The sequence below is a fragment of the Lactuca sativa genome, chromosome 8, assembly GCF_002870075.4.
Source record: "Lactuca sativa cultivar Salinas chromosome 8, Lsat_Salinas_v11, whole genome shotgun sequence".
Taxonomy (NCBI): Eukaryota; Viridiplantae; Streptophyta; class Magnoliopsida; order Asterales; family Asteraceae; genus Lactuca; species Lactuca sativa.
In genome coordinates, this window is record NC_056630.2 from 6,676,642 (window position 1) to 6,691,439 (window position 14,798).

At 36.4% G+C, this 14,798-nt stretch overlaps 1 protein-coding gene across 1 annotated transcript; it reads right to left on the reverse strand.

Annotated features, from left to right (window-relative positions):
- Positions 1-476: 476 nt before the first annotated feature.
- On the reverse strand, positions 477-11,277 carry LOC111903477 (uncharacterized). The gene is made up of 6 exons (XM_052766291.1): positions 11,223-11,277; positions 2,103-3,147; positions 1,632-2,012; positions 1,150-1,549; positions 814-1,054; positions 477-724 (listed from the first exon to the last, which is right to left on the reverse strand). Exons 1-6 carry the CDS (start codon positions 11,275-11,277, stop codon positions 636-638), a joined length of 2,211 nt encoding a protein of 736 aa, XP_052622251.1. The 3' UTR covers positions 477-635.
- Between the last annotated feature and the right edge of the window lie 3,521 nt (positions 11,278-14,798).

Here is a 14,798-nt window from a genome sequence, read left to right on the forward strand (position 1 = left end):
GTGCTTGTTTTAATCCATATACAACCTTATCTAGGATGTATACATGATTAGGATGTTCATTGCTTATAAATCCTGGTGGTTGTTCAACATACACTGTTTCTTCTCGTTCTCCATTTAAGAATGCACATTTAACATCCATTTGATAAACATCAAAGTCTTTGTGAGCTGCATAGGCTAAAAATATGCGAACCGTTTCAAGTCTTGCAACAGGTGCAAATGTTTCTTCATAGTCTATCCCTTCTTGTTGCGAATAACCTTTAACCACTAGCCTAGCTTTATTTCGAATAATATTGCCATCTTTGTCGGTTTTGTTTTTAAAAATCCATTTTAATCCGACAATTGAAACATCAGAAGCAAGGTTGTCAGGATCGGGATCCTACGTAGGATCGTTTTTGGGTTTACAAGATCGGGATCGTAAGATCGGGATCGAGATCCTAAGATCCCACAAAAAAACATAATTTTAAATAAAAAATATCTCCAACACCAAGTTTTCCATTCTAAAACTATAAAAAGTTCAAAACATTGGTCACAACACAACTACCATTTAATCTAGTATAAGATAACAAAAAGTACTACATCCAGATCATCATCCTCCTCTAAATTCAAAATATTAGTCAACACAAATACCATTTAATCTAGTCTAACATAACAAATTGTGCATCCAAATCATCTTCCTCTTCTAAATCCAAAATATCTTCTCCTAAATCTCTTCGATCACCCGCACCTGCAATTAAATGTAAACATGACATATTTAACAAAAAGTAAAAACTATCATTTCTAGTTTTAAAATAATAGAATAAAAGAATAACTCACACAATTGATCTCTTATAGCCCTTTCAAGAAAATCATCATCATCATTTACATCATGAATAGAAGACGGTTCTTCAGTAATCCATTCATCGTCAGAACTAACATCATCAAGATTTAATGTCTCAAGTCCATCATGCCCCTTTCCTTTATTTTCATCTCTTCCATTCAGCTTCAAATTGTACATAACATACACAAGATCATTCATCTTTTGTTGTTGTAGTCGGTTTCTTCTCTTAGAATGTACCTATATACGACATAAAGAAAACCCAAAAAATTAGATAATGATATAAATAAAGTAACAATAAAACATAATGTCGTTACTTGTTACTTATAAGTTACCATCTCAAAGGCACTCCAATTCCTTTCACAACCAGATGAAGAACATGTCAAGCTCAAAATTCTCATTGCAAAATTTTTCAACTCGGGCGTGTCATCTCCATAGGAATCCCACCAATCAACCGGTGATTTTTCTTTCCTTGTTAGCTTAGCTACATTAAGACCAAAGTGACCTCTTGCATTAGTGAATTGATCAAACTGACAATCAATCGTCTTCGCTAGGTTCTCATCAGCACCACATATTCTTTCTAGGCACATGTACAATCCACTTTTGATCCAACCATTATTCTCAAAATCATCACTATATTGCATCTGTGGGTTCAAGTAATAACCCGCCACATGTTGTGCCCTATTCATCTGATTATACCATCTATCATCAATGATATCATAAATAGGTACATACCTGAAAATATATGTAAAATATATGAGTTGTTGGTCTAAAAATAATTCTGAAAAATATAAACAAATAAGCAAAAAAAAATTACCTTGTTTGGATATCTTTGAAGTTTGCTTTAATTTCTTTCTTTGCATTTACCATGGCTTGGTAAATGAAGCCCATAGCTGGTTTAGAATCTGAATCAACCAATCGAAGAACCTTCATTAAGGGTTTTGCAGCCCTAAGGCATGTGATAACTGATGACCAAAATCCTGCAGTGTCCATAACTATATCCTCAACATCTTTTCCGGTGTCAGTACTTGCATAGTTAGTAGACAACCATTTTTCAGATGCAAAAAATGAGATCAATGCACTTTTCAGCTCAAACAAGCGACCAAGTGTAAGATAAGATGTGGCAAATCTAGTTGCTCCAGGCCTAAGGAGCTCTTTCCCTTTTGTAAACTCTTTCAACAAGCAAATTAGTCGTGACCTATAATAAATTAAACTTGTTATAGATTATAACTTATAATTAATAAAATAACGTATATAAAAAATAAATAAGTTAAGAACCAATTGTCACCTATTATAGATGAAACTTGTTATCTTTCTTCCCTTTGTAATTGTCACCTTATGTTCTTCAATCTTTTTCTCAAAATCCTCCAACATTAGATCTATACAATGAGCTGCACATGGTGTCCAAAACAGCTTCTTTCTCTTTTGCATCAACATCTCCCCAGCAGCCTTATAGTTAGCAGCATTATCCGTGACCACCTGAACCACATTTTCTTCACCTATTTTTTCAACAAAGTCATCTAACATTGCAAATACTTTCTCCTTCGTCTTGATAATGTCAGATGTGTCGATTGATGCTAAAAATATAGTTCCTCTAGGACTATTTACAAGAAAATTACATATTGACCGGTTTTTTCGATCACTCCATCCATCACTCATAAGTGTGCAACCGGTCTTCTTCCACTCCTTTTTGTAATCTTCCATTAATGATTTGGTGTAATCAACTTCCTTTTTCAACATTGTGACTCGTATTTCATGGTAAGAAGGAGGATTAAGGCCTCTCCCAAATTCACCAATCATTTCAATCATTTTTCGAAACTCGGGATTTTTTACACAGTTAAAAGGGATGGCACTTGTGTAGAAAAACCTTGCAATTTGTTGGCAAACTCTTTCACGTTCTTCCTTCTTGAAAATAGAATTCATTGTGCTTTGAACCTTTCCTTTTTTCGTTACATTGTTTTCCAAGTTACTTCCTCTAGCTTGCCTCTCATAGACCTCATCATCTTCACTGGTTGAAAAGGCACCTCTCTTTTTCTTTGTTACCATATCATTCTCTTCTAATAACCGACAAAATTCGAGCCTAACATTTTCGGGAACTTTATCACAAGGCGCGACATTATTACGTGTGCGAGCTAAGTGATGTTTGAATCTGAAAATCCCACCAGAGCATACAGAGTTACAAAATTTACACTTGACTTTCCGATCATGCATATCTAAACCATGCTTCCAACCAGGATCAGTTCTGGCCCCACTAGCATTTTTTCTCATTTTACTAGTTGTTGAAGGTGCAGAAGTAGTTGTTGGAGCTGATCCATAACTACTCTCCATGATGTCTGAAATAAAAAAAAAACATAATTGTTATACAAAAATTGAATCAAAGTTGGAAAGTTGAAACAAATAATTTAGTAAATGGCTTTATGCTACCATGACATTAAAGTGAAGAAAAGAAACAGATATCATGTAAAAAACCTGATAAGCTTTTTTTGACATATCGAATGGAAAGAGACATTTTTTGGTTATAAAGTAAATGACTAATTACTTCTTTTTTTGAAGAACACCTGTCATGAAGCAAGTTCCATGCAAACAAAGAAATGTATCAAGTCATGAAGCTGGTTGTACAGTACAAGTCCTGAAGCACTAAACCCATGTGGCTATAAATAAATGTATCAAGCACATGCAAACAAAGACACGAACCTACCAAAACTACTTCTCTTTTACTGTGACATGAAATTGAAGTAAAAAAACCGAATATCATGCTTTCGTGACAATTCTTGGAACAAAAAAGGGGAAGAAAGTCGCAAATATCATGCTCTGTTCTCTGTTGTAATAGCTTGTGTCCCACAGTCAACTAACTTGTAAAGAATAAGGTAGAATTCTGAGCAATGTACTGAGTACTGACTACCGAGTTCAATTTATATTTAAGCAAAATCATATTATCATGTGCGATCAAAATTGACAGAAAAAAAAAGAAATCTCATACCCATAAAGTTTATGTAGAAGCAAAATCGGAACTCACACAATTGTTGAAGTTGAACAGTCGACACTAAGTTACTAACCTTTTGCGTGTTCTTTGAGTCCGATTTGTTCAGAGTCGGCGTCCGTCAATGATTCATCAGTTCGTCAAAATAAGAAGAAGAAGGGAAAGTGGGAAACAATTCTAGGGTTAAAATGTTACACTTCTCGACTTCTCGTTTCTGTTTGAATGATATCTGATCGTGTAATCGAGAAAGGAGAATAAGCCTAAGCGAGTAAGCGGTAAAGAGAAAATCCAATTTTCAATGGAGAGTAGGATCGGATCGGATCCCGATCCTACGATCCCATATGCGATCTTACGATCCCAGTCCCGATCCTACCTTAAATACGATCCCTATACGATCTGGATCGTTTTCAATACCTAGGATCGTAGGATCGTGCGATCCTACGATCAGGATCGCGATTTTGACAACCTTGATCAGAAGGTTTAGTAACTAATCTCCAAACCTTGTTTCGTTCAAATTCAGCCAGTTCAGATTGCATAGCAACAACCCAATCTGAGTGTTCCATAGCATCCTTTACTGTCTTTGGCTCTATTTTCGAAATAAAAACATTAAACATACATAGTTCTTGGTTCGCATTCAGTACCTCATTTTTCGCACGAATTTGAGCTCTAGTCAACACACCATCTTGTGGATTACCAATTACTTGTTCTTTTGGATGATTTCTTGTCCATTTTTCAAGTGGTGGAAAATTAGGATCAAATTCTAATGGTGCATCTTCATACATATCTTTATTTTCAAATCCTGCAACAGAAAAGTTATCATTTAGTTCATGAAACTCATCATTTTCATCAAGATTCATTGTCTCTGTTTCATCATGCTCCCCATCAACATGATCTTCATCTTGATGCTCCTCCTCAAAATGATGTTCCTGTTGATTCTGCGAATGCTCCCCCTCAACTTGATGATTTATAATTTCATTCTCCCCCTCGAAAGTTGGCTGACTATCTTCATGAATACTCGTATTTTCCTCCTCCATACGAATATCAGTCGTACTTTCACAAGTTATCGATGTTGTATTTATTGTTGAATCATCAGTATGTTTTGAGGATTCTGATGTTTGATTATCAGGAGCATTATTTTTTGCGTCAATTGCCCTGTCAGGAATTCCAAAAATTAAGTCATAATCAAAATCATTGATTTCAGAATTATCAATTTGAGTATTTGAATCCACAAGTATTGATTTATTTTCAAATTTACTATCCATTTGTTTAAGATAGTAATCATCAAACATTAAATTGAAAGTTTCTTCAACTTTTCTGGTTCTTTTATTAAGCACTCTGTATGCAACTGAATTATGTGAATATCCTAAGAATATGCCTTCATCAGCTTTAGCTTGGAACTTGGACAAATTATCTTTGAGATTCGTGATAAAGCACCTGCAACCAAAAACATGAAAGAATTTTACATTAGGTTTCCGATTATTGATTATTTCATATGGAGTAACATTCAATCTTCGATGAATGAATGATCGATTATGAGTAAAACATGCAGTGGACACTGCTTCTGCCCAAAGATATTGAGGTAGATTCGCATATGTTAACATGGTCCTGGCTGCTTCGCATAGAGATCGATTTCTTCTTTCAACAACACCATTTTGTTGTGGAGTATAAGGTGATGAGAAATTATGCGAAATGCATTTGCTTGTGAAAAAATATCAAGAGTTTGATTTTTAAACTCAGAACCATTATCACTTTTAATTTTTCGTACATTCTTCTTCAGACTAAGTTCAATCTTTTTGATAAAATCAATCATCGTCTGAGCAACTTCATATTTCAACTTGAGAAAAAACACCCATGTGAATCGAGAGAAATCATCTACAACAACTAAAATATACCGCTTTTTATTGATTGTTGCAACAGTCGACGGTCCACATAAGTCAATGTGAAAAAGTTCCAATGGTTCTACGATTTTTGAATTTATCACAATTGGATGACCTTTTCGATGTTGTTTTCCTTGTTCACAAGCTGCACACAAAGAATCATTGTCAAATTTTAGTACTGGTAACCCTCGAACTAAATCTTCAGTGACAAGTTTATTAATATTTCGAAAGTTCAAGTGTGACAATCTTCTATGCCAAAGCCAACTGAGATCATTAGATGCTTTTGATAGTAAACACACATCAGGTTTTCCTATAATTGGTTTAATGTCCAGTGTAAACATATCACAGTATCTTTTGGATTTGAGAAGTATTTCATTTGACTTCGCATTTGAAATGATACTTCCTTCTTCATTAAATATAACTTGATTTCCAGTACCAACAACAAGTTGTGACACGCTTATCGAATTATGTTTTTCAACATAAGCAACTCTGTTCACAGTGAATTTTCCATTTGTGACTTTCCCATAGCCTTTCACTTGACACTTGTGATTATTCCCAAATTTGACTACTCCAGCATTTTCCAAACTTCTATAATCTCGCAAGTTTTCCTTTCTTCCAGTCATATGACGAGAGCAACCACTATCAATATACCATTTCGTATTATATTGCTCGTCACACATCACCTGCATTTATTGAAAGAATTTAGGAACCCAAGACTTGTTGGGTCCATCATTAGTAGAATGAAACAAATTCTTTGAATTTAAAAACCATGTTTTCACTTTGTTTGTGACAGAATCCATTATATCAACATCATCAGATCTAGATATTGAGATATAATCGTTCAATAGTTTTGGATTTCCATTGATTGTAATCTCATCCTTCACAACATTCGCATTTTTGATAACTGGTTTCCATTTTTGAACTAGAATTTGCGAATTATGAGATGTTGAACTAGCAGTGGAAGAGTTATTTGCGAACTTATCAAATGCATTCTTGATTTGTTGCTCTGAAAACATCCCACTTTGATATTTTCTTCCTTTCCCTTCAAACCAACGATTGATCATACTTACATCAGATTTTCCTTTTGTATATGAAACTTTGGTCGGTTTTGAGACTAAAGGATTTGGAAAATTTGGTTGTTTTGGTGAAAATTTCACTTTTGCTTGAGTTGAATTTTTCAAACTTGATGAATTATTCGTGAATTTGCCAACATTTTGAAACTTTTGATTATTTGCAAATTTTTGCGAATTCTCAAATTTTCGATTGTTGTCATATTTGCGAATATATGGAATTTTGTCAACAGAATTTATTGGTTTATGAAAACTTGAATCTGTTTGTTTATTTTTGCTTTGAAATTTTGATGATGTTGTTTTTGAAATTTGTTCTTTTTCAGCTATTGGTTTGTCATTAGACACAACTTGCCAGAAAATTGCTTTTCTTGCTTTTCTTTTTGAAACATTATTTTCTGTTGAATAATTTCCAACCATCAATTTGAATTCATGAGAATTTAATTTCACTTCAGCCTTTGATTTTTCAACTTTTTCAAAAATTTTGTTTGGTTTGTAACCTTTAACCACCCATTTTTGTAATGATTTTTGTTTTTGAAACACATAAGAATTTTGAGTTAAATTGTTTGCTTCTGTGTTTTGATTTGCGAAAAAACCTTCTGTGGTTGACCTTAGATTATCTTTTTCAATCATTTTGTTGAATTCAGGATGAACTTTCTCAGCATTTCCAGTAGTGACAGAAACTTGATTTGGAAAAATAGTTTTATCAGTGCATACAAAATTTGGATATACCACAGTGTTGGTTTCCAAATAATGTGCGCCTTTGTTATTTAAAATTTTGTCAAATTCTTTTGTATTCTCAAACACTTGATCAACCACAACTCGTTGAGGTGTTTCATTTGAATCTTTCTTTTCTTCTTTGTTCTCATCAGGATCATCAGATTTCCAGCTTTCAACTTCCACATTATCAAACTTACAATGTTGCGAAGTGGAAGGTTTATCAATTTCATCATCTACTATCGAATCAACTATTATTTCTTTACCTTTGATCTTATATGTGATATTAATGATTGACAATTGAGAATAATCAACCTCTTCTTCCTTTTCTATCTCACTGATTTCACTCACATTATCTGAATTTTCATCAATATCAGCATAATTGAATTGTGAGGCAAGAGTTGAATTTTCTGTTTTCTTTAAGATTTTCACTTGTTCACTCTTTGTCAAACTTTCATTGACAATGTTAACCAAATCATCAGCATTCAGAAATTCATCAATTTTGACAATACCGTATGAATATCTATCATCAGGTATTTTGTCAAATTGAGCAATTGTACTTTCGCAATCATAAGAAACAACATCAACTTTTTCACGTTCATACTCAAGAAAAGGTAAAAGTTTCCTATGTTGTTCTTTGCTAATGTCAGAAGAATGATGTAAAGCGGTTAATTTTGCATACAATCGTTTGGCAGAATTACAATATATGTTCCTTTGTGCTAGTAACAACCTAACATCATTTGTAAGATTATTCATATCACAATCTATATTTTTGATCTGCATTTCAAGTTTTTATACTCTGCTCCTCTTTATTTCTAATTCTCTCCGTGTCTCACCTAGTTGCAAATTTAATTTTTGAGCTTCAGTACTAGCAGACACAATAACATAATCAAAATAAGCCACGATATCATCAAATGAAACAATTTCAGCATCATAAGCAGATAAAGGAATATTAAAAGATTCAAGTATTTGTGACATCCCCAATTTCACGGCCAGAAAAGACCGATTTGTTTATGCTTTATTTTATAAATCAGAGTGATCATTTAAAGAAAACGGTTGCGGAATTTGTTCCCAAAATAAAATATGATAACCATTTATCAAAACATTTCTCGAAAAGAATGTATTTTCATTAAATAATAAAAACTCGGGATGTCATGTTCGTTACAGACCAAAAGCATAAACAATATAAAGTAGATCTTACAATAGTTATTTAACTACTGACCTATAATCCAAAATCTCTCGTCAAGTCCACCAACTTATACCCTTGTGCCATTACCTGTAATGAAAAGAAAACTGAGTGGGTCGGGCTTGGGAGCCTGGTGAGCATATAGGGTTTTCAACCCACAATAATATAATCATTATATTTAATCAGCAAACAATCAACCCAATTACCCATCCCCATTATCTTCTTAAGGTTTTACCCTAAGAACCAACTATCCTTCATTCATTTATTCGTAAGAAATTTGGCATGAATTCCATTGCTGCCAAAGCTTACTTATCAAGTACTAAATCCATAGTTATCTGGTGCTAACTCCATAGTCACCAAGGTTCACTTAACAAGCGCTAACTCCATAGTCGCCAAGGTTTACTCAACAAGCGCTAACTCCATAGTCGCCAAAGTTTACTCAACGTGCGCTAACTCCATAGTCGCCAAGGTTCATCAAATAGGCACGAAGTCACATCGTCGCCAAGGTTTATACAATAGGCGCTAACTCCATAGTCACCAACAATTTCCATCTACCTATGTTCTACCCAACAATTTTGTAGATATAAATACTTACACAGTTTAAATCGTTTAACACCTGTATAAAATTCCAATTTCCATGCCCATCTCAAATAGACAAATAACATATAAACACATAGCACGTATTTCATAGCAAATACTTCATATTTATGTGTTAGAAGAAAGTAACTACACACCCACACATATAAACAACAATATTCTTAATACACTCAAACCATACTTGTATTATTATCGTGTTTATGAAAGGTAGTATACACTCACTTGATCGGAAGATGATCGGACAGCACTACAACTTGCAGAAGTAGTATTCTTTGGTAGATCTGGAAGATCTCCACAAAATCGAACTTCTCGCGAGTAGAGCTTCGGCTCGGAAACCGCACTTCTCGGTAGGGATGAGCAAAAGGACCGAACCGGCCGGAACCGGCCCGAACCGCACCAGACCGGGGAACCGGCTTCGGCCAAAATCAAGAACCGAACCGGCCCGGCGGTTCTACCGGTTCCGGTTCTATCGGTTCCCGGTTCCTACCGGTTCTTGTCATGTCTTCAAATGTTGGAACCGCTCCTTGAAAAATAGCATCATACGGTTCCGGTTTTTGCCGGTTCTACCGATTTTTGCCGGTTCTACCGGTTCCGGTTAAATCGGTTCCGGTTCCCACCGGTTCCAAAAATCCACAAAAATAACGTACCGGTCCCGGCCCGACCGGTTCCATCGGGTTCCGGTTCCGGTGCCGGTTCCGGTTCCGGTACCGGTTCCGGCCGGTTCCCCGGTCCATATGCTCATCCCTACTTCTCGGGATCTTCGGGATCTCGGGACTTGCCTCGGGGCTCGAGTATGATACCAGGGCTTCGGGATATTTCTGGCATGCAAAACGATGCAAAACGGGAGAGAGAAGAGAGGAAATGAACAAAAGAATCGGCTGCCTTCGGATCCTATTTATAGGAGGCTGGAGCCTCGGAGTACGCAGGGCGTACTGCAGTACGCGGGGCATACTGCTTCCGAAATCGTCACTGTATGCGTCATCCGAGCCACTTGCTGCGAGTGTCGACACCTTCGGAGTACGCGGGGCGTACCTCGGATCAGACCGGTGACTCCTTCGGATAATGCTTCCGAATTTTCAATTAAATTTAATTACAAAATATTTAATAAACTTCGGAAATTCATATCTTCTTCATACGAACTCTGTTTTCGACGTTATTTATATCCACGCGTAGGTGAGACTACGCTCTACGACTTTCGTTTAGACTCCGTCGACTAATTTTGATTTTATTTTTATTATTTATTTTTAATAGGTCGGGACAGAAAATTTCGTTATAAATTCATAACTTCTTCGTCTAACGTCCGTTTTCGCCTAACTTTTTATCGCTTCGATACCAACAACGAGATCTTTGATTCTCGTTTAGATTGCTAAGGCTAAATATCGCTCTAACGTAAATTCACATTTTACGGCGCGCTGTGTCGTGCCGGTTCTGTCGCGAAACTTCGACAGGTCATAACTTCTTTGTTATAACTCGGATTTTGGCGTTCTTTATATGCACGAAAACCTTGTAACATATACTACAACTTATTTAGGATTATTCATCCTAAATAATCTTCTATCAAAAAGTCATTTTTGACGCTTATTGTCTCTAAATTGACTAGCCCTGATCTACGGGCGTTACAGTATTGCACGTACCAGTGTTGTCAAGGGTCATTTGTCCGTGGATTTGGATACGAAGCACCTTCCTGAAATTTCCTCTTCGCAATCTTCAAAACTTGCGAACATTACTCCATGTGTGGGATGCCTCATTTCTTCATCATCAGATCCTGATGACCAGATCTGATACATTCCACTCTTTTCATCAACAGATTCACCCTTCGCAACCAAAGACACTCCTTTGGTTTTAGCCCGTATCTCTTCAATCTTTTCAGAGTAGTATGCTTCATATTTAACTTTTTCCTTCTTCTCTTCTTTCTTTCGCAACATGCAATCAGCTGCGAAGTGATTCGCACCATTGCAGTAGTGACAGCAAATTCCTGAGTCACCTTTCAGCTTTTTCACTTTTTTCGCATCTTTTTGTTTCTCTTCAGCTTTCTCCATTATCTTCCTCTCCTCTCCTCCAATTTTTGTGACTCCACTTTTCGCATCATTAGCCTTTCCTTTTGGATTAAAAGGCTTTTTGAAAAACTTTTTAACTCGGTTGTTTGAGTAGAATGCCACAGCTTCATCATCAGAGTTCATAAAAAATCCTTCATTATCTAAACCATCTTTTTCATTAACATCAACTTCTGATACCTTTGAAACAAGAGCCAAAGGACCTCCAATACTTTGTTTTGATTCTTCATACATTTCTGAAACTTCACATTCATGTGTTTTCAATTGATTGTAGAGATCATTCAATTTAGTTGTATCAAAACTCTGTTGATTCTTAATCATCATGCTCACACTTCGCCATTCCTTGCGAAGACCCATAATGAAAGTTAAATTGAACTCCATGAGAGACCTAGTGATTCCATACCTATTGCAGTGAAACATAAGCTCATTCAGACGATCATAGTAATTTTCAAGAGTTTATGCATCCTTTTGTTTGAATTCCTTCAGTTCAACTAGACATTGCTTCACAGAGTTGATCTTCGTCTTTTCGCTAACTTGATACTTCTCTTTTAGAGTATTCCAGATGTCCTTTGCTGTTTTACAACAACGAATGTAATTATAAACCACAGGAGGAAGAGCACCTCTTAGTTCCCTCATGCATCTCTTTTCATTATTCTTCAACCGTTTTTCTTGATCAGCAACTTCAGTAGATGTAGTAGATGAACCAATTGGTTGAACATTAACAGGAGCTTGCACTGTTCCATCGATACAATTCCAAAGTTCTTCATCAATTCCATTTAAGTAATCTTCCATTCTATCAGCCCACTGATCATAGTATTCTGGAATTAACATCGGAATTTTGGTTGAGGAACCAAGCAAGTGAGAGAAGGAAGTCATTGTATTCATGTTGAAGTTCGCCATTGATGAACACAGAAATTTTCAGAAAGCTTGAAAAACTTGATGAAATAGAGAATTTGATCAATCGAATTGATCACAAATCACTAATCGATTACTCGACTTAACAATTCAAAGACAGAATCAATTCAAATCTGAAGATCAAATGTGATTTTCAAAACCAAAATGCGTGGAAAATTTTGAGTAAAGTTGCAACTCAAAAAGCAAATGATTCTAACACGAAAATCAGATCGAAGCAGTTTGAATCCTGCTCTGATACCAATTGATGAGAATTGTTATTGAGATTTGAGAAAGCAAAGTTTGATTTGAGTGATCGAAGATTTAGAACACGAAGAGTAAATATTAATCAGATCTCATATTGATAAAGACTGATTACAAAATAAGCAGAAAAGAGATATCTGTTACGAAAAGTCTCTTTCTACTTCTAACCTCAGTCCTTATTTATAGGGAACATGAGTATACAAAAAAAATATACTAAGTCTAGACATTTAACTTCGCATAAAGATGACTTAGTAAAATAACATAAAATGCGAAACTATACAAAACACAAAATTCGACTTTTAGAATTTTACATCAACACTAAGACAAAGATTCAACCTTTTCAACTATATTCCTGGAGAATCTCTTGAAGCTCAGTTGCAAAGGTTTACTGCTCTCACAACTGACATGAATATTTCAGGGATTTACCTGACCAAGTCAGAGATCAACAAGAAACTTCTAAATGCTCTTCCTAGATCATGGGATATGAATGTTGTTGTGATTAAGAAAACCAAGGACTTGAATCGTCTCACTCTTGCAGAAATCATGGCGGTCATTAAAGCTTGTGACATTGATGACAAACAAAGAGAAATCAATCATGTGAACTCATATTCTAGTGCAAATCTTGGAATCTCATCTAACAATGCATTATCATCTCACTTGACCCCCTCAGGTCAAGCCTTCGCAGTTCAACAACCTCAGATTCAAGCTTTCAATGTTGTTCCTCCCATCGCTCACCATCAAATTCAGAATGTGTCACTCGCAAACCCTCAACCCATATCTCAACCAAACTCTGCTCCAAATGTGTCAGTTAAAGCCTCTACCTCGAACTCCAAAGAAATTGATGAAAATCTGGTTCTGGCTGCTAGGCTAGTCAACTGCTATAATGCCTTGGTGGCTGGAGATCTTCCACCTCAACTATCATTTGCTGATTTGGACCAGATACACCCTGAAGATGTAGAAGAGATGGACATTACATGGCAAATTGCCATGGCTGTTTTTAGAGCCAAGCAGTTCGCCAAGAAAACCGGGAAGAATAACTGGGCCATGAATGCAGACAAGAAGGTGGGTTTCAACAAAAGCATGTTGAGGTGTTTCAACAGCCATGAGCAAGGTCATTTTGCTCGTGATTGTCCGAAACCAGATCGCAGGATCAACAACAACAGGCAGATGGTCGCGGTAGGAAACAACCGTTTAGGAGCTACAGCTAGCGGAGAAACAGCTATGGTTGCACAATCATTTGACTGGGAGGACCAGATACAAGCTTTGAACATCTTAGGGCCAGAAAACACTCATCTAGCTCAAATTGATGATACTTCTTCAAAGAATGCTGATGCTGATCCTGAAGCAGAGATGACGGAACTACAATTTGCCCTAATGGAGATGTTAATGCATGTCTCTACTCTTACATGTCTCTACTCTTGCTTTATATCTCAAATAGAGCCGAAGAATGTTGACATGGCTCTGAATGATCCCAGCTGGGTGGATGCGATGCATGAGGAGCTTAATCAGTTTGAAAAGCTCGGGGTTTGGAAGCTGGTTGACTTACCAAAGGGAAAAAGGGCTCTTGACACACGTTGGGTCTATCGTAATAAACAAGATGATTCGGGAGTGATTGTCAGAAATAAAAGCAAGGTTAGTGGTTCGTGGGTTTCGTGAGATTGAGGGTCTTGACTATACTGAGGTATTTGCTCTCGTCGCTCGTTTGGAGGCTATTCACATATTTCTTGCATATGCTTCTTATATGAATTTCACAGTTTACCAAATGGATGTCAAGACTGCCTTCTTGTACGGCAAGGTGAAGGAAGAAATTTATGTTGATCAACCCTCTGGGTTTGTTGACTCAAAATTTCCTAATCGGGTCTACAAGTTGGACAAAGCTCTATATGGTTTACATCAAGCTCCTCGAGCATGGTATGCAACTATCACAAAGCATTTGCTCGAGCATGGATACTCTCGTGGCACAATTGATCAAACTTTGTTCATCAAGCATGTGAGTAATGATCAGATACTTGTTCAGATCTATGTTGACGACATTATCTTCGGGTCAACGTGTCCACAACTTTGCAAGGAGTTTGAAGGCATTATGAAGAAAAGGTTCGAGATAAGTTCTCTTGGGGAGATGACCATGTTTCTGGGGCTTCAGGTAAAACAATCTTCTACCGGAATCCTTGTTCATCAAGCAAAGTATGTGGATGATATACCGGAGAAGTTCGGGTTCAGAGATGCGAAAACTGCTCTTACACCCATGGCGGAGAGACCACTACTGGCTCCTGATCTTGAAGGTGAATCCGTAGATCAGACTTATTATCGATCGATGATCGGTTCGCTCATGTATCTGACTGCTAGTCGTC

Excerpts from the sequence above, each read along its gene's own strand:
- LOC111903477 (XM_052766291.1), bottom strand. The coding sequence starts at position 11,277 with ATGGAGAAAGCTGAAGAGAAACAAAAAGATGCGAAAAAAGTGAAAAAG. Across the intron at positions 2,013-2,102 it reads ACAAGTTTCATCTATAATAG|GTCACGACTAATTTGCTTGT; the intron begins GTGACAATTGGT and ends AATTTATTATAG. Across the intron at positions 1,055-1,149 it reads ATTGGAGTGCCTTTGAGATG|GTACATTCTAAGAGAAGAAA; the intron begins GTAACTTATAAG and ends TGTCGTATATAG.